This window comes from Diadema antillarum, unplaced genomic scaffold (assembly GCF_040938485.1).
Source record: "Diadema antillarum isolate AM-2024a unplaced genomic scaffold, OU_Dant_1.0 seq00000703_RagTag, whole genome shotgun sequence".
NCBI lineage: Eukaryota > Metazoa > Echinodermata > Echinoidea > Diadematoida > Diadematidae > Diadema > Diadema antillarum.
This window is the reverse complement of record NW_027271608.1, coordinates 14,528-32,621: the sequence shown is the minus strand read 5'-3', so window position 1 is coordinate 32,621 and position 18,094 is coordinate 14,528. Positions and strand designations below refer to the sequence as shown.

General features: G+C 37.4%; 1 protein-coding gene across 1 annotated transcript; it reads left to right on the top strand.

Annotated features, from left to right (window-relative positions):
* Positions 1-39: 39 nt before the first annotated feature.
* Positions 40-17,314, top strand: LOC139737755 (uncharacterized). Its single transcript, XM_071648429.1, has 12 exons — positions 40-166; positions 2,716-2,902; positions 3,864-3,935; positions 4,600-4,676; positions 5,502-5,555; positions 6,161-6,249; positions 10,841-10,963; positions 11,973-12,053; positions 12,807-12,945; positions 14,655-14,737; positions 15,461-15,557; positions 17,135-17,314. Exons 1-12 carry the CDS (start codon positions 89-91, stop codon positions 17,312-17,314), a joined length of 1,260 nt encoding a protein of 419 aa, XP_071504530.1. The 5' UTR covers positions 40-88.
* Positions 17,315-18,094: the final 780 nt, after the last annotated feature.

Below are 18,094 nucleotides of genomic sequence, written 5' to 3'. Positions count from 1 at the left end.
CTTACTTACGCCTTCTTGATGTGTAACAAAGATGCTACGCTGGTGCTGATCGTTTCCCTTGTTTTCTCGCAGGAGCCGCTCTGCAGATATGCCTGTACCAGCTGCTAGGAAACGCAAAGATAAAGAAAAGACAACAAGCCAGCGGGCTAGAGATGAAGGAAATGGAGTAAGTAAACATTAGCAGGTAGTTGCACTATTCGTAAGTAAATGATTTTAATCTTCACTCAAGCCATTGGCATTGCGTGATACTATTTCTATTCTAATACTATAGTCCCATTCGTTGTAATCCGTGCTCGTGGTGCTTTACTCCGCTCCGAAGCTCGGAGTCATGTCGGAATGCCTTGCCGGAACATATAACTTTGTTAGTGGTCTTGTCATTAAATCGGTTGTCAACAACTGAAAAATTCAAAAAATATATTGAAAAATATTGGTGGGAGCATCATTTTGATCTCCTATGACTCCACTACTGCGCATGTCGTACTCAGTTAAGTACAGCTTCTTCTTCTTCTTCTTCTTTGTTTGAATTCCTCCAGTCAGGAGAACTGCTAAAGTTGCAGAGTGAGGTCAAGAATGAAAAGTGGAAATTTTCGCGGTGTTGAAATTTTCGCGCATTTCGCGCAACCAGAAACTAGCGCGAAAATAAAAGCGCGCGAATATTTTTGCTTGCCATACGTTCCTGTGCCTGCTGTCTTGATTCCGCGAAATCAAAAACACGCGAAACTCTTCTGACCCGGCCAAGCGCGAAAAATTAGTCGCGCGAAAATATCCACTTTTACAGTAGTCACAAGGTCACAGGATAACAACAGGCTAACAACGGGATAACAGTTAATAGAACTACATAGCTGTACGTTTGTTATGTATGTCGAAAAGAAAGCTCAGAGATGCATTATGAAACAGAGAGGGTTTTTTTCCAGTCAGAGAGGGAGATAGTGGAGTTGCAGCAGGATCCAAGAAGAGTGAGTCTGGTGAAGCATTCGGGTGGTGTTGCAGTTTTGGTGAGGTGTGTTTTCCATTGCTTTGGCCACTTGGTGAGGAAGCTGTCTCTAAGGGTTTGGTACAGTGAGCATTTGCCCACCAGGTGGGTCACTGTTTCATCAGTGTAGCCACAGAGGCATCCTGGGCTTGTTTAGCTCCTTATGGTGTGAAGGCGAGAGTTGGTTGGGTATACCCCGCTGCCTACACAGGCCTACACAGGCCAAACAAGAAGCAGTGATCGGGAATTACAGGCCAACGGCAATGCCTTCTTCCTGTACCAGATGATGATGATGATGTCATATGATAATGCAATACAATGACGGTAACAATTAAATTACACATTAGTAACTAACATAAAAGTAAACTGTACCGTATACCCAGTTACTACAAGTTAGTTTATAGTAGGCCCTTGGTGGCAGAGGAGGCACATAAAGGCAGGGTAAAAATGGTATAGAATCTAGACAATCACGGTTTTGCATGCAAAAGGGAATAAAGGTCCTGTTATTTTACGTAGATAGTGTTAGGGCTTAAATTTACCTTTAATTACAAATTGGGAACAGTGATTTAAAAAAAAGATGTCTGGATATGAGTATTAATGACATTTAATGCATACTGTAAAACACGATAAGATTTTCGCGGCATGAGATTTTTTCGAATGGGAGCAGACAGCCTTATTTGCAGCATGAAATTTTCACGAGTTGCCTCTAACATTTAATGCATATTACTAGTGTATGTAAATGATCTTTAGCGCGCATTTTGATTTTGCAAAACTCGGCTCTCGCAAAATTCACGAAATTAAAATGCACGCAATTATTCCTCGTTTTACAGTATGTGTAGGTCTGTTTTACCACAAAACATCCCGTCATATAGAATCTTCACGATATTCAAAAAGTCTAAAATGTCTAAAAAGTCTAAAATTTACCATATCTGTATTTTTCTCAATAAACCGTAACTGTAGATGGTCTGGTTTGGAAACATTTGTTCACATTTTGTATATTTAACAGTACTTAACATTGATTTTACTGATTTACATTTTTACAGTGGATGTTTCTATCCCTAATCGCTTTTTAGAACTATTTTAAGGCACTAATGCTGGGTTTTTGTTTCATTTGCAAAAGGTAAATTATGCCTTTAATATAGCCTAACCGCACCAGCACCTCGGTGTAAAATTTATAGGCAGCTGGCAATGTGTATTTTTTATTAAATCTCTGCTACGCACTCAGTGGAGTGACTGAAACACAGTGGATAGTATAATATAGGCTGTAGCTGTAGGCTGTAACTATTGCATTTCAATGACGGAACCAGAGACCAGAGAAGTACAGAACCATCGCGTAATACTAGTATTAGATTACTGGTACTAATAGTAATAGTCCCATTTGTTGTAATCCATGCTTTACTCTGCAGCTCCGAAGCCTAATAACCTAATGATGCGTGAAGATAAATGCTCTATGTGCAGGATAATGGTAGTCATTTTGTTTTCTTCTCATGCCTTTTATGGTTCATCCGACACCGAGAGCACACTAGGCGATGCGTGAGCTACTGATAACCTCGGCACGGGGCGCTGTAACCAGTAACGTGTTGGGATCGCTGGTGCAGTTAAACCACTGATTGATTACCAGCTTCAAATGAATGGTCTTGTCTGACCTGACATGATCAGCTGTTCACAGTTCAGTTACTTAATAATCCAATTTTCATTTACCCAATCATTAACATGATTAAGATTTGGCTTCATTCATGTAGGTGGTAGATGCTTCTGCAGGTGATTCTTCTATCACGGAGGAACTTTCCCCCAGCTCACGTTCAGCATTGACAGAGTGTGCCTGTCGATGTCTACATTCCCTCAAGTGGTTGCTATTTCTTCTCATCCTACCAGCAATTCTCAACCATGCCTCACTCTATAAGGAAGCAGAGCATCTCAAACCAGAAGGTAAAGTGGATTCCCTCTAAAAATTTTTTTTACAAGAAACCAGAGATAGATCTAGAACTCACCAAAAAAAAAAAAAATGACTATCCCAAGGATCGAGACACAGAGGTACAAAATGCTTGCTGTTACTGTGTTAGAATATTCTAAACATTTATTAGACTTTAAGTTTGTAATGATAAAAGTGTCAAATTACTGGGAGTATTTAAGATATCCATTATTAAACAGATGCTGGAAAAGTGATCATGAGCTCATCAAAGAAATCTCTGCACCAGGACATTTCCAGTCATTTTGAAGAAGAAACCAAATCTGGAATTGTATACAGAGGCACAGTGACAGCATACCTACATCCAGTACCAACCACTTATGGTACATTATGGGTACCATAGGTGAAATAAACAAAAAAAATAATAATCACAATGTGCTAACAATAACATACACAGCACAAAATAAGTCTCCATGGTTCCTTGATTATTCTGTATGTCAACAGCATTGGTAAAAGTTGATTTTGTAAACCTTGTTCTTTGATTTGAACTGATCTCTAGATGTAAGTATTTACACACAGCCAAAGAATCTTGACTGGAGTTGACCATTATGGATGAGCATACCCTTCAATGCACAACCTCGCTGACTGGTGCTATTCTTGGTTTTCAAATGTACCCCAGTGGGCAGCGAATGAATTCAGCCACCCATGAATCCACATCCTACTGGGTCTTTTAAAATTAGTGGTTACAAATCTACAAGTTCCCATTTCTTGAAGAAACTGAAAAGTTTATGCAAGTTTCTTATTATGTATTAGTTTGCAACATTGATACATAATATTAAAAAGCAAATTAAGTAATTCAATCTGTTGCCTTTCCTAGATTCTTAAGAGCAATTTAAGTTCCAATATGAGAAAGCTTGTGGATTTAATCCTGTCCATTATGCAGTAACAAATGCCAACTGTCATGTACTTGTCACTTTAAAGGGGAACTGGTGTCAGTGGGTCCAACAGACCACAAGATGTTTATCAGCTGCGCTGGTGAAGGGAAGCCAACAGGTAATTTCATGGTTCACATTATTATGGCCCTCATTTGCAGCTATTGTTCAGTGTTTGTGAAAAACAATATTTTGTGCTGTAAATTTATCACAGTTATCTGTAAATGGCCATAAAGTGATATACCGGTATCTGCCTGACCAAGTTTAAGTTTTGATCCTAGAAAGAGTGGAAAATACCTCAAGCATGCTAAAAATCAAACAGAGAACAAAAACAGCTACACAGCATTCAAGAATACTTTAAATCTCTCAATACTGCAGTAATTTGTGCATAGTTGGATCCCAGATTCCAAAGTGTAGTTTTCCTTTGATCCACTCTGGAATGGCCCATACAAAAGAAATACCATTTTTACATTGTTTAATTAGCAGAATGATGAATGCAAGCAGAAGTTGTGTCCCTAACTTTTTAAACATTTTCTTGGCAAATTACATATTTCTAAAGACATCAATATAGTTCTTTGAGAGCCATTAAGAACTTCACATTTGTCCTTTTCATTTAGTCTTTATTTATTCAAGACTGAATTATCCAATAAACACAATGCTGGAGATGGAGATAATGATATAAGTTTGCTAAAAGTTCCCTTCATGATGTCTAGAATATACACCATCAGTGTCACATTTTGCCCTTCAATGAATAACATTGTTTCAATGCTTTTGTGTGTATTCAGTTGTTTTAGATGCACCGACTGGCATGTCATCAGATGTGTGGTGTTTGGTGCAACCAAGGATAGCAAAACTTACCCGGGTGAGTGAGCTAGTAGTCTTTTTCTTAGATATTCCCACCATGTTGTCAGATATCCAGTTCAGGTTTGATTTTTGTTTAAATCAGCTTCTCTCTCCCTTATTTTGACTGTATTACATCCAGTTAAGTGTGTCTCTAGAGAAACTGCACAATATAGATATATGATTATCATTATCATTATTATCATCATTACTGGTAAATTCTAATCAATTCCTGTACCTTCTTCTGTGGTGTGTATTTATGAAAAGTCTTTTATTTATTGCCTTACAATGATGTCTGACTTTGGTTGAAATACTGAACAGTAGGGAAATGTCATAACATATACATTTTTGGCTTTGAATAAACATCAAGCTTTCACTCTTAAGTCAGATTGCTTTGTTGATAGTGTCTCATCTTGAATGTCTGCAGCTTTGTCAGAGTAAAGTTTCTGATATGCAAACTTATTCACTTTTCTCCTTTTTTTTCTTTTTTCTTTTTTTTTTGCTATAAGAATTGCCATATTCTTTATTGCTATAATTTTTTTGCAGTAGTATGTTACTCTTCACGAAGCCAAATCAAATATATACGTATGTATGTATGTTCATATTTGCTGAAAATAAATGTCATTGAATTTGAAATCTTCATACAAGAAGACTGCAACAGGCATTTGGAGTTTTGGTAGGTGTTGCTTAGATTTAGTGTATTTCTCTCTGAGCACCTTGATGCCCTTCCTGTCTTCCCTTGATTAGAAAGAGATATATATGTCACCAAAATGACCTTTATTTGAATAATGTGTTTGTTATTTTTGTAATTTGTGAAATTAATTAGCAATGTTTGTTTTGTGGACAGGTGTGCTCCTACGATAGGACAGGGATTGGCTTCAGCAGCTCATATCCACATCAGGTAAATGGAAAGCAATTTAAGCTTTTTTCTGATGACAGCAGAACTTGAAAGAGTGGTTGAAGATAATGTCAAGAACTCCTACTGGCAATGGAATGACAAATTTATGTTCAAAGTGTGTGTGCAAAGTACCTAGAAAAGTTGTAAAAACTATCTGTAACTTTTACTGCATTCAGATGCCTTGCAGTGGTTTACTACTTGCGTTAACATTAGATATTGACTCTTTATTTTATCAATGATGGCTGTCGCAAACTACATCTATGAGACATAATTGTCATGAGTGTATAAACATGTATTCTGATGTGGAGAAGACTACACATTTCAGCCAAATGATCTTTCCAAATTGAATCTTTCAAAACCATACTATGCACTTTAGCTTCCTTTCTGTTGACATGTAGGCGCATGGCATTAAGGTGGACCTGTCTGGTTCTAGTTGGGAGCTACAGGAGTCTTTAAATCTCTTCAGCAGATCTTCCGTTATCCACATTTTGGTATCCTTCTGATTTCTTGCCACAGAGGGACAAATGCTTGTACTCCTGTTTACTGATCATTGTCATGGACAGGAAGTTTGATGCTACCTTTGATATGGTATGTCTGCTCATTTACAGCGTCCAGGCTTTGATGATAGTCCCCCTGGCCCTATGTCCAGTGATGTGGCCTCCATGCTGACCAAAGGGCAGGAAAGTACGACAGAAAGGTCAGTTGTACAAAGAACCTGTCTACCCTTGGATTGCCATCATGGTTGTTGATTTTTCTTAATGCTCACCGTACAGGCTCACTGTACCCCACCCTTGGTTTAATTGGTGTTTTCATTGTCTGGGTCATCCACAACTGAAATAGTAGCATGTTGCATCGACAAAAAGATAAAATGATATATATGTATGTATATGGGTCAGAATTTTGAACGATGTACAATTGAGCCAAAACAAGGCAAAATTTAAAAAGTAGGAAATTCTCCAAATTATTCATCTTACCTGAAAGAGTATAACTCAAGCTTTAATATGAACCCAATTATACTAGGATTTTCCCAGAGGAACAAGTTTTTATTCACCGCTGAAGTTTACCATGTCCAGAGCAGCGAACGTCCGTGAGGAATAGTACAGCACATACACTTGAATACCATTTAACATAGTTTGCAAAGATCTGATTCAGTGCAAAATCCTAACAAAATATCTTAAGGGACATGTGTACGTGCTTGCAGAATATTAAGCTTGTACTCTTAACCTGTACGTAATGGTAGACAACTGATGATTTAACTAAATTCGTCGTTTCTGTTGAAATATTGCTCTTCCGCTAAACACTTTCTCCACTTTACGCGCATTTTACAGAAACTCAATATTTTGACCTCTTATTTCACTATCCCATACTTCAATCCCCACTCCCAAATAATAACATACCTTTTTAAGATGTATCTGATCTATGCAGTCTCTATAACCCAACGAACATAGCATAGTTTTCATCACGGATGTTCGCATGTAGCTCACGGACGTTCGGAACAAACAAGATGCAGCTCTCTTGAGTTGAAAACGCATTCTACTCACAACAAACAGCAATTTCATGTCGAGAACAAACTCCTCTGCAAAATCCTGAACAGATATTACCAATTCTTTATTATATAAGCTTGTTTATCTTCTCATACTGAGGAATCAAAGGAAACAATTTTTTCCATCTCTCGTAAATGAACGTACAAACGTACGTGTAATCTCAGTGACGTAGTCCATCCTTGAGAACGAATATATATCAAAATTTCGTTATCATGAAGTAAAGATTCAGGTCCTAAATTTGTTATCTAAAGTCTACAATGCAAAATTTGCTTATAACGAACATGGTCACAGCTAAGATTATGACAAATAATTAACAGAGAAAGACAACAGGAATGTGCTGCGTTATAGAAATACGAAGTTTAGCTGGGGAGGGCAAACGAATAGGTTAGGAAGAAATCCCTCTATGTTTGCTCCTTGTGTTACACACAGTTACCGAGGAGAGTTTGTATTATTATATTAGTCAGAAATGATAATAGGTTCGATACTGCGAAGTTTCTTCATAACAAGACACAATAAGTCCATATTACTTGGATGGATGTTTGTGACTTCGATATTATACAATATGGTTTGTTATAACAAACATTTTGTAGCGCGTCATTTCGGAGGCTCGTTATTCATACAGTTTGTCAATACGAAAATTGATAGAGTTCGTATAATTATGAAGCTTTTTTATTCGGTAAATGATAGGAATCTCCGAAGGTTAATCGAAAGGTTTATTAATGGGAACATGAAAAATCATGTTCGCTTATCCAAATGTGGAGAAACAAGCAACTAAAATCCTTCAAATTTCAAAACCTCATAATAACCGTTTTCACCTAAACGAATATCAGGCCCTTTCCACTTTTAGAAGAACGGACCTAAAATAATGATCCTTAATATTTATTTTTCGGATTAACAAACTTTCGGAATAAGAAAATCTTTAATAACAAACCTCCTTAATTAACTAAAAACTTTTTTTTTTATTTTCGGAATAACAAACCTTTGGACATCGGAGTAACGAATCTTAGGAAGAGCGAACGTATCAAAGTGCAACCTTAAACCTATTCTTAATCATTACTTTTTTTAACATGTGTTTTCAAAGTAAGCACAAAAGCACAAACAAAATGACGATCTCTCTGTCTCTTAAATGTAAAATGAAAAAAAAAAATCTTGGAAAGAATTACAAATGAACATTGCTTTTCATTGATGAGTATAAAACAACACCATGTGATGATAAGCGGAGGATTTGTTTGTTTTCATCAGACAATAATTGTATACTGCATTATTTTTGTTCGCTTGTGACGGTATTTAGATGAATAAAAAAACATAAACAAACAAACAAAAACTTCTCCAGAGGAATTTGGTACAACGGGAGTGCACTGGCAATTCTTTTCTCTGTGTGTTGGAGCTCGATCCCTTCTCTGTTTCTCAGTCATTTTTATTCAACTGCTTTCACGTCCTTTTGAAACTTTTCCATTTTTTATTCAACACATGCCCATTACAGACTTCTTCCGTCATTATCCTGCATGTGATTACGTAGCACTTTTTGGATTTGTTTTGGTTTGTTTTGTTTTGTTTCTGTTTTCTGTTTGGTCGCAGCATGTCCAGGCTATTGAGGGAATGAGAGAAAAATCGTCATGAAGAGAAAAATAAGAATGAATTAAGGCATTTAATATCATGACAATTACAGGGAACGTCCGTTATGGAGGCCAAAACTGGATGTGTTCTGTTTGAGACGGCAGCTACCATACTCAAAAGATAAACACTTGGCGCACCTGTCACTAAAAAGTGGCACTGGTCCTCTTTCTCCTACTATGTAATCTATGGACTTATTCTACCAACGAACATCCGTGACTAAAACGTTTTCCTGTTGTTATTACAAGTAAATTGAGTGCTGAACATTATTCACTTTTGGGTATGAGCGGCTCGGTGATTTGGTAATATTTTCAACTAACATTAACTTTATGTGCAGTGATATATTTGTAATTATCAGCAATTTCCTTTCTCGGACAGAACGTCCGTGAGCGAAACTTTCAGAACCTGTAACAGTACAAATTGTCTCCAGGTCCTCATTAGAAAGAAATTTAAATGCACAGAAATTACAGATTACGCAAAATTCCATTTTCCTATAACTTTGTTTTCAGTGTCTAGCTGTTTTTGTATAATTAGAGGGAAAACAAGAGTAAAATTGTGAGTAAATTTTCAACTGTTTCTTCATCATGATCACATAACGCCTTAAAAATTCTGAAACTACTGCCCTAAACTCATTGTTTTCTTTGTAAAACTTTATTTGTGGCTATTGGAGCTAAAAGTTTTAAAGAATACAGGACACTTTCGGGACAAGTTATCCCTATCGAAGGGATTGCATACGTCACGGACGTTCGCTGGAATTGTCACGGACGTTCGTTCTACTGATAGGGTCATGTTCCCGGACGGATAACTAATCGGCAGAGAGTACCTAGCCTTCCTAACTCTTTCAAAAATTTGAAAAGGTATTGTCAATGCAAATTATAAGAAATTTGACATCCTTACAACATATGTATTGCTCAGAGGGGGATCAGGAGGTGAATTTTCAGAGAAAATATCAATTATTTGTTTGGTTTTCGGTGAATTGCATGGTCCAAAAACTGCGGACAAGCCTCAGTCCGCTCCAAAAATAACATACAGCTCCTCGGCTAGAGAGCCAAAGGTAAAATGCACCTTCGTCATCAAAGCAAGATGGTGTCCCACTCGAAAACGTTTTAATCATCACGGACGTTCTTTTTTTCTCGGAGGTTCGTCTAAAAATATAATTTCGGTTCCTATTTGACAAAGGATGGACAGAAACTCAAAACAAACATATTATCGTGTGGCTAGATCTTAGTTGATTACGACTCAGAACAATATCACCAATAGCGTTTAATGGGATACGATCTATATTAGAAAACAGCGGAAGCACGTCCGTGACGAAAACTGAGTATAATTTTGCATAAAAGAATATTACGTCCCATGTACAGCCAGCAGACGTACAATTTTTGCAGGATATGTTCATTAGGTGGAACACCAAATTTTCGTATACATTACAGTTGGGACAACAAAGTAGAATTTGCAGCAGCGATAGAAATAAAAGCACCACGGACGTTCGTCTGTTTAGGACTTTGATATTTCAATTGTTCTCTGTGATTTTATACGTGCTCATAAAGTTCTTATAATTTTGTGGTTCATACTCATGATGTGTCAGATCCAGAACATGGTCAGATATTAGATGCCACGTACCATTAAAAATGCACATTATTAGTTTGAAAAACAAAAATTATTGTGAAAATAGCGTTTTTACCGTATTTTTACGCTTTAAGTCCTTGTCAAATGAAAAATATCAGGCAAAAGTTAACCAAACCATATATTTCCTGAAAGGAAATTTACCAATCTTTGAGATGGCATGAAAAAATCTGGTTTCTTAGATCATCCTGGCGTGTTCTAAGGGAAAGAATGTCATAAGGTGCGAAAATTGGCAATTGTACATCGTTCAAAATTCTCACCCATATACTTGCACAGTAGGGCCTATATATTATATATTCATATTTGTATCTGATATAAGTGTATGATTTATATGCATGTATGTGTGAGGTTTATGTAAATGCATGAATTGCACATCATAAGCGTAAAGTGGGAAGTCCCTGGAATTACTAGTATCTTTCAACTTTGTCTAGTGCATTTGATCATATATGTATATGCTTTGAAATATTTGGTAATTTTGTTTGGATGTTGTTTATGTGTATGTTCTAGGATGGTAGAGGACCTGCATACACTGATCCATTCCAACCAATCATACAGTGGGCTGCCATACATCCTGGTGGGATCTGAGCTTGGGGCTGTCAATGCCATGTTCTATGCTCAGATGTTTGAAAGGTAACTGCTCAACAACAGTCTACTGAAATTTGTTTTCACGGATTACTCAGCAGTCTGATGGCATTTGTTATGAAAAGGGAGTTGTTGCAGGTTATGTTATTTTAAAGACTTGATTAAACTACGTGAATATCATTCTATTAACGGAAAACTAATAATGGCCAAATTGTACGAAAATGAAAGGACTGCTAATGATAGAACAGAGTAGATATTAATGGTACTGAAATTCATAACTCTTAAGCTGAAAGAAACAAGTTCCCCTCAAGTCTGCAGTGATATTACTGAATTAATCTTTTCTGTCTAAGCACATCTCCTGCAGTGTGTGCTTGACAGAGAGGTTCTATGCTTTATGACTCCTGTGTAATAAGATGTTAGTAATCTGATTATGATTTGCTATTATATCATTTTATTTTATTTCTTTATATGTCCAAAGTATGTATAGAAACATGGTATTGAGATTTTGGTTTTGTCACACTTTCACTATGGACACATATTAACAACATATAAAAAACAAATTACATTACATTACACTACATCTTGTATGATAAACTGTGATGAACTATTTTGTAGATTTAAATCTGATTTCAGATTCTTTTTCTCAAGTCTACACACATTTTGCTGTTTCCACGTGTAAAAGTCACCTGTAAATTTGTGATTTCCGATTTTCTTCAACAAACCTCAATATCATCCCTGTGCAAAAGAAATGCTTTTGCAAGTTGATATCATGCCATCTTGAATTTGCCGCAATAAGAATGTTTGTTTTGCCAATTCTTTTAAAAACTAGCCACGAGTACCAACTATTTTATAACCTGTCATGTTACAACAACAACAACAGAAATGATAATAATGATAATCTCTTAAATTAATGCTCTGGTTATGATTAAGAACTTATTTTATATTGACCTATTCCAAGTACTTGTGAAGACTAATATACTCTTATCTGTAAAGCAGTTGTCCTGCTGCAATTGATATGTAGCTTCACATATTTCTTACTCCTCTCTTTGTGTTCCAGTGAAGTGAGTGATATAGTGCTGATTGACCCCTTGGTGGATGGAATGTTTGAGATTGACGATGCCATCTGGGAACAGTTCTGGTGAGCCAAAAGATTTTTTTTTTTTTTTCGTATAAAGTACCATGAGTCATTTACCTTTACAAATTTCTTTGGTGTTTCAAAGAGGGTTTCAGAGAGGACTTCATTTGAATATTTTAATGATGCTTGTTGTATTTTGACACCCCTCATTAGAAATCATAGTCATCATAACCCTTATAAACAGATGTTCTGAAGGCAGTACGTAGGAGTTACGATTTTGTCCGTCAATCATTTGGCCTCACAAACACTTTTATAGTGAACTACCTGTATGTCCACTATTTTCAAACTTCAAATGCTTTATGATATACTATACATAATGGACTCGAGTAAAAGATATGGCTTTATAACTAGTTGTGTTTCAAGGGCTATCAAGCATTGTCATGCAGAAGACATTATGAATAGGATTTAATGAAGCAAAATTCTCCCATAGCTTCTGTGCAGTAGTGAGAGATGTTTCTCCCGTTGTTTGTTTGTTAATTTGTTTCGTTTGTTTGTTAATTTGTTTTGTTTGTTTGTTTGTGTTTGTTTTTGTGTTTGTTTGTTTGTCTTTTGTGTTTTGTGGGTTTTTTGTGGGTTTTTTGTGGGATTTTTTGTGTTTTTTGTGTTTTTTTTTTTTTTTTGGGGGGGGGGCTTTGTTGGGCTAGTAACTGGGGAAAGGGTTTGTATTGTGGAACCATTATCCATCATGATGACTTAACATTATGAATCTGTATTAACATACTTTTTATCTTCTTCTTTTTAATATCATGAATGTAGGTATGGACACCTTGTGCCAACACTACAGTCTCTTCAGCTCTCAGCTGCTATTGGCCTGACACGTCTTGGTCTCATGTTGGGACTGGTTGAGCAGCCAATCAAAGGAGAGGTTATATCTGAAACAGTGCAAGCCAGACAAGTAAGGAAGCAGGATTCAGAATATTGCTGTGCTGCTATCGTAACATTTGTAAAGCTAGTGAAAGATGAAATGATAGATTTTTCTTCAGCACTACCATGGACAGTATCAGTCTCTGTATTCAAATGATAGTTTTATTGAAAGAAAATGTTGACACCATGTGGAAAAAAACAAAAACAAAAATGAGTGCCAACCATTGTTGATACAACACACAAAGTCTAGATGCACCATATCATAATCCCAGAAGGTTATTGTTGGGAAGATGTGGAGGGAATTATATTGCGTTTGATTTTTTCAAGGTGTTTCTTTATTATACCCCCGCCAAACGAAGTTTGAAGGGGGTATATAGGAATCAGCGGACGGTCGGGCGGTCGGGCGGTCGGTCCGTTGCAAATCTTGCGTCGCGAACTACTTCCTCAGTTTTCAACCGATTCCCATAAAACTTGGCACAGATGACAGTACCCAAAAGTACGTTGCCATGGTAACGGCATATTATGGGCAAAAATGGGTACAAATCTTGCGTCGCGAACTCCTCCCACAGTTTTTGATCAATTTTTATGAAATTAGCTACAGATGTTCATCTTAATATGTTAATGTGCAAGACACATATTTCCGCAGTGGCAAAAAGTGCGTTGCCATGGTAACGGCATGTTATTGGTAAAATATAGGGCAAAATGCTTCATGGCAAAACTGCTTCATCAGTGTTCTTCCAATTCTCATGGAATTCATATTGAATGTTTGTCTTAGGATATAGGTCAGCATGACACATTTCTTGACAGTGACAAAAAGTATGTTGCCATGGTAACAGCTCACATATTATGAGCCAAAATGATGGAAAATTTTGTGTTGCAAACTACTTTCTCAGTTTTTGCCCAATTTCCATGAAACTTGGTACAGATGTGTGCCTTTGGTTGTAGATGTGCAAGACGCATTTTTCGACAGTACCCGAAAGTACGTTGCCATGGTAACGGCATATTAATGGCAGAAGATCAAGGAAAGATCTTGCGGATTTAACTACTTCCTCAGTTTTTTGACCAAAGCTTATGAAATGTTGTTTTGACCAAAGCTTATGAAATGTTGTTTGGCGGGGGTATAACCAGTCGCTGTAGCGACATTTCTAGTTAGATTCTTATATGTGTAATGATGAACTCTTTTCAGTGTGAGTGTTGTGATCCTAGATATTGTGTACCATGCTTTGAAACACACTCTGAGACATGGTAAGGTAAATTCTCTTATCTTCCCAGCTGCATGAATGGGTATACAGTGACAACTTCAGCATTACTGTCACTGCATTTTACCATACATTCTTGTTTATGTGGTCATGAAGGTTGCTGCCTTCTTGTAATGCTCCTCAGGGAGTTACGTGAATGTGTTTCAAATGTGCATTTAATTTTAGTTGTCTATGATGCATTGAAATACTTCTAGCACCACAATGCTGTGGACAGATGCCCTTAAAACCCAAGCAAGCAAGCAAGCAAACAGACAAACAGCTTGTGTTATGATAGTTGTCATTGGTTGAAGCTGTAGTAGTAGCAGTATCATCACCAACAGCAGAGGCAGGAGCCATACTAGTGCAGTTTCCAAGTTTTAAAACAAATCAGTCAAGATGGCAAAATGTAGCAACTTTTAAAAACCTTGAACTGTGCCACAATAACTGTGCAATGGTGTTTCTGTCATGCAACATTTTTCGTGTTTTGTGTGTGTTTTTTTAGAAACATTTAATGTGCCTTCCCCGACATCTGAAAGCTGCTGTAGAAGAACATTTTTTTGCCAACCAGAGTCTGTCACAGATGAAGTGAGTATAATGGACAAAGCCTCTCTCACAATATATAGCTGGTCCTCCCGTCTGTATTATTGATTTCTGTTCTCACTTCCCCATCTTTGTGTGTTGTCTTAAGCTGTGTCTTCATCAGTCTTGAAATAGACTTTCTTGAGATGACTACCTGAATATTTTTTTTCTCTCTTTGTTAAGTCACAGCCCAAGTAAAGTTGCCACAAATAGAAATTAAGATTGGTGATAGTGCAGACACTTGGTTACTTTAAATATGTCTTTTCCTCCAACACAGCTTGCTTCTGCTAGAGTTTGTCATGACATCTTGATAATGTTATGAAGAGAACGCATTTCAGTGTTGTTCACAAAGCTAAGCTCTTTTGCTATAAAACTTGATATAGTTTATCAACTGCAATGTATGGCACCTACTAGATGGGGCAAAATATACCATACAAGATGTATGCTATTTAATGTCCAATGTTTGGTGTTTAGCCATTAGAGGCCATTAGAGGCCATTAGAGGATTAAGATGTGTATGTGTTGAAAATTGTTTCCATAAATTGAAAAATTCTGGCTGGCAAGTGTACACAACTGGTGCACAAACAGAATTATTGAAGCCCTAAAAGAATTTGTTTCTTTTTTTTCCACCGGAAATAACCATAATTGTGGTATTTGATCAGAATGTTTGATGATATTGGATGTGATGAGGTTGCAATGCCCTTTCATACACTCCCTGTGTTTTCAACAGAACGGCGTACACAGTGAAACCATTCCCTCAGAATGTGAGTGTGACGGTCATCACAGGGAACTATTATGATGAAGAGCTACCCAGTCCACTTAACAAGGTGAGCTGAAAGTGACACAGTGCCTACTACATTCCTCACATTCCTATGGCATTGACATATTTAGAATATTAATAACAATGTGAAATATTAAAAAAAAAAGTTGATGGAACTCTATCAACTGACAGAAAACAAAAAAATAAGGTATACAAATTTGTTTTGTAAGCTTGTGATACCTTTTCACTGATTTGTGATTGATATTACAAGTACTATTTAATGCAGATGTCACTTTTGCAAAATAAAATCAATCAACCGATCAGCCAATCAGTCAATCATTCGATCAATCAATCGATTGGTCAATCACAGTGTCATAAACACATTTTCTTTTGTGCCAATTGCTTATTAAACAGTTAATATTTGTGCATGTGTTAATGATATACAAATGATGCACAGGATAGAGTGCGTTAGTGGAGATGTAGCCAACTCGAGGGTATGTACAATTGTGAAACATGCATGAGGCGAAGCCGAGTGCATGTTGCACTACATTGTAAATACCCGAGAGTGAGCTGCATCTCCACTAACGCCACGAAATAATCCTGTGCATCATTTGTTTTATAAAATGGGTCGAAAACTAACAGCATTTTTCACGTACCTTTGTGGGTCAATACCAGTCAGCTACATGTAGCACTAGCTCAAGTCCAAAAGTCAAGATGTCCGAAGATGTTCGTCCCAAACATATTCCGCACGTCGCACTCGGAAATCCCGCACATAAAAGTACTGTGAGCATGTACGTATAAGAGTATACGTACGCCACATGTATCCACAAGAAAGGCCGGCTGGCAGCCTGAACTAGAAGTTGTTTACAGGATTGAAAGCGCGTATAGTAGCGCGCGACGCATTTGTAACAACTGATTGAGTGCGCACTGCTAGTGTAAACATTGTGAGTCAGGCCGTGCATGTTAGTGAGAAATTAATGCACGCACACGTGACTCATTTCAGCGCTTCCAATTGGCTACATTCTTGAACCCATTTTATAATACATTCTATTCAACCTCATTTCTGAAAGCAAAGCATTTTCCTTTTCTATTTCCCTGCCATGTCAATGTCCTAAAATTTTAACTGTGGATGGCAATGTGGTGTCAGAAGAGGATGATGTATGTAAAGCATTAGGTGAAACTCATTTTACAGCAGTAAAAAAATTACTTCTTCAAATCAGTTCTTCAAATGAGTATTTTTTTCATTTTTCGTACATTTTCTGCAATTGCTTGAATCTTGTAGATGCTGCCAAATCTGGATATTTGATTCCCACTCTCTCATTTGCTCATGAGTGGGAATGTTCTGACGTAGTTTACCAAAATCGGAATGAGGTGATTTTTGTACAAGGCATTTCTAAGGTATTGCTAATGTCTGATGTTACCTCTCTTTATCCTTTCTTCCCTTCACCCCACCCCCCCCCCCCCCCTCTCTCTCTCTCTCTCTCTCTCTTTCCATCCCTTGGTCCTTTTACCCCTTTCTTTTTGGCTGCTCACCACCTTCTAACCCTCCTCTCTCTCCTTCCCTCCTTCCCTCTCCCTCTCCATCCCTCCTTCCCTCTCCCTCTCCATCCCTCCTTCCTACCTTCCTCCTCTCCCTCTGACTAGGTTTGGGCCAAAGCTACGCAGCGGCTGGTCTCCTCAGTGCACCCCTCAGCCAAACACCTCCTCATCAATGGGGCTGACCATCACATGCTGTACCGCAATCCTAATGCCATTGTAGAGCCCATCAAGAAACTTATCAGGCACTGGAGGCAAAGGAATAATAAGATGGCCAAAGGAACATGACACTAGTCTATACCTTTTCTTCTTTTTTTTTTTTCATTTATCATTCTGTAAATTTTTTAGTTGTCACAAGGCGGGTTCAAAGCCCTTTCCAGTGCTTTCCTAAAGATTTGAGGGGCTCTGACTGAGACAGGGAGACAAAGCAGATGTTATTCCTTGTACCTGCATGGATGTTCGACCAATGTCAATACTGAAATAAGAAAAAAACAAGTGGATACAAAAGCTTGATAAAAACTCCCGTTTTGAACTGCTCAGAACTCTTATTTCACTGTGGTCCCTGTAGATGGATACCGGTACATTCTCAGTTCCATGACATTTACTCCTGTAACAATTGCTCCCATGAAATATCTGCACACAGGGCCAAATATAAGTTCTACCCACAAGCATAACCCTAACCCTAATCTTATTCCTCACTTCAAACTAAATCTAAAACCCTTTCACAACCCTAACCCTAACCCTAACCCTAACCCTAACCTTAAGTCCTTGGAAAAAATAAGACCGGAGCTATTGTCTCAGGAGCAAATGTCGTGTCACCACATTCTCAAGCAGTAAGTGGGCAATTAACCATTTTGATATTTGCTGTCCAATAGAAATACACCTTGAGTGTACACAGAAATACCCTTTTGTCAATTATTGGTATCAGGATGTAACTATCACGGTAACAAATGAGATTTTTTATCAAAACATGGTTTGAGCTAACATGACTTTAGCCAGTATCTTGCAAAATGAACCAATGGAATTAGTACTGTAAAATTAGATATTCAGATGTTAAAGGATGTGATT

What these genes read in the sequence shown, in the direction of transcription:
- LOC139737755 (XM_071648429.1), top strand. Translation starts at nt 89, where the DNA reads ATGCCTGTACCAGCTGCTAGGAAACGCAAAGATAAAGAAAAGACAACA. An exon ending in AAACAGTGCAAGCCAGACAA is followed by an intron (nt 12,946 to 14,654) that starts GTAAGGAAGCAG and finishes GTGTTTTTTTAG; the next exon opens with AAACATTTAATGTGCCTTCC. An exon ending in CAGAGTCTGTCACAGATGAA is followed by an intron (nt 14,738 to 15,460) that starts GTGAGTATAATG and finishes TGTTTTCAACAG; the next exon opens with AACGGCGTACACAGTGAAAC.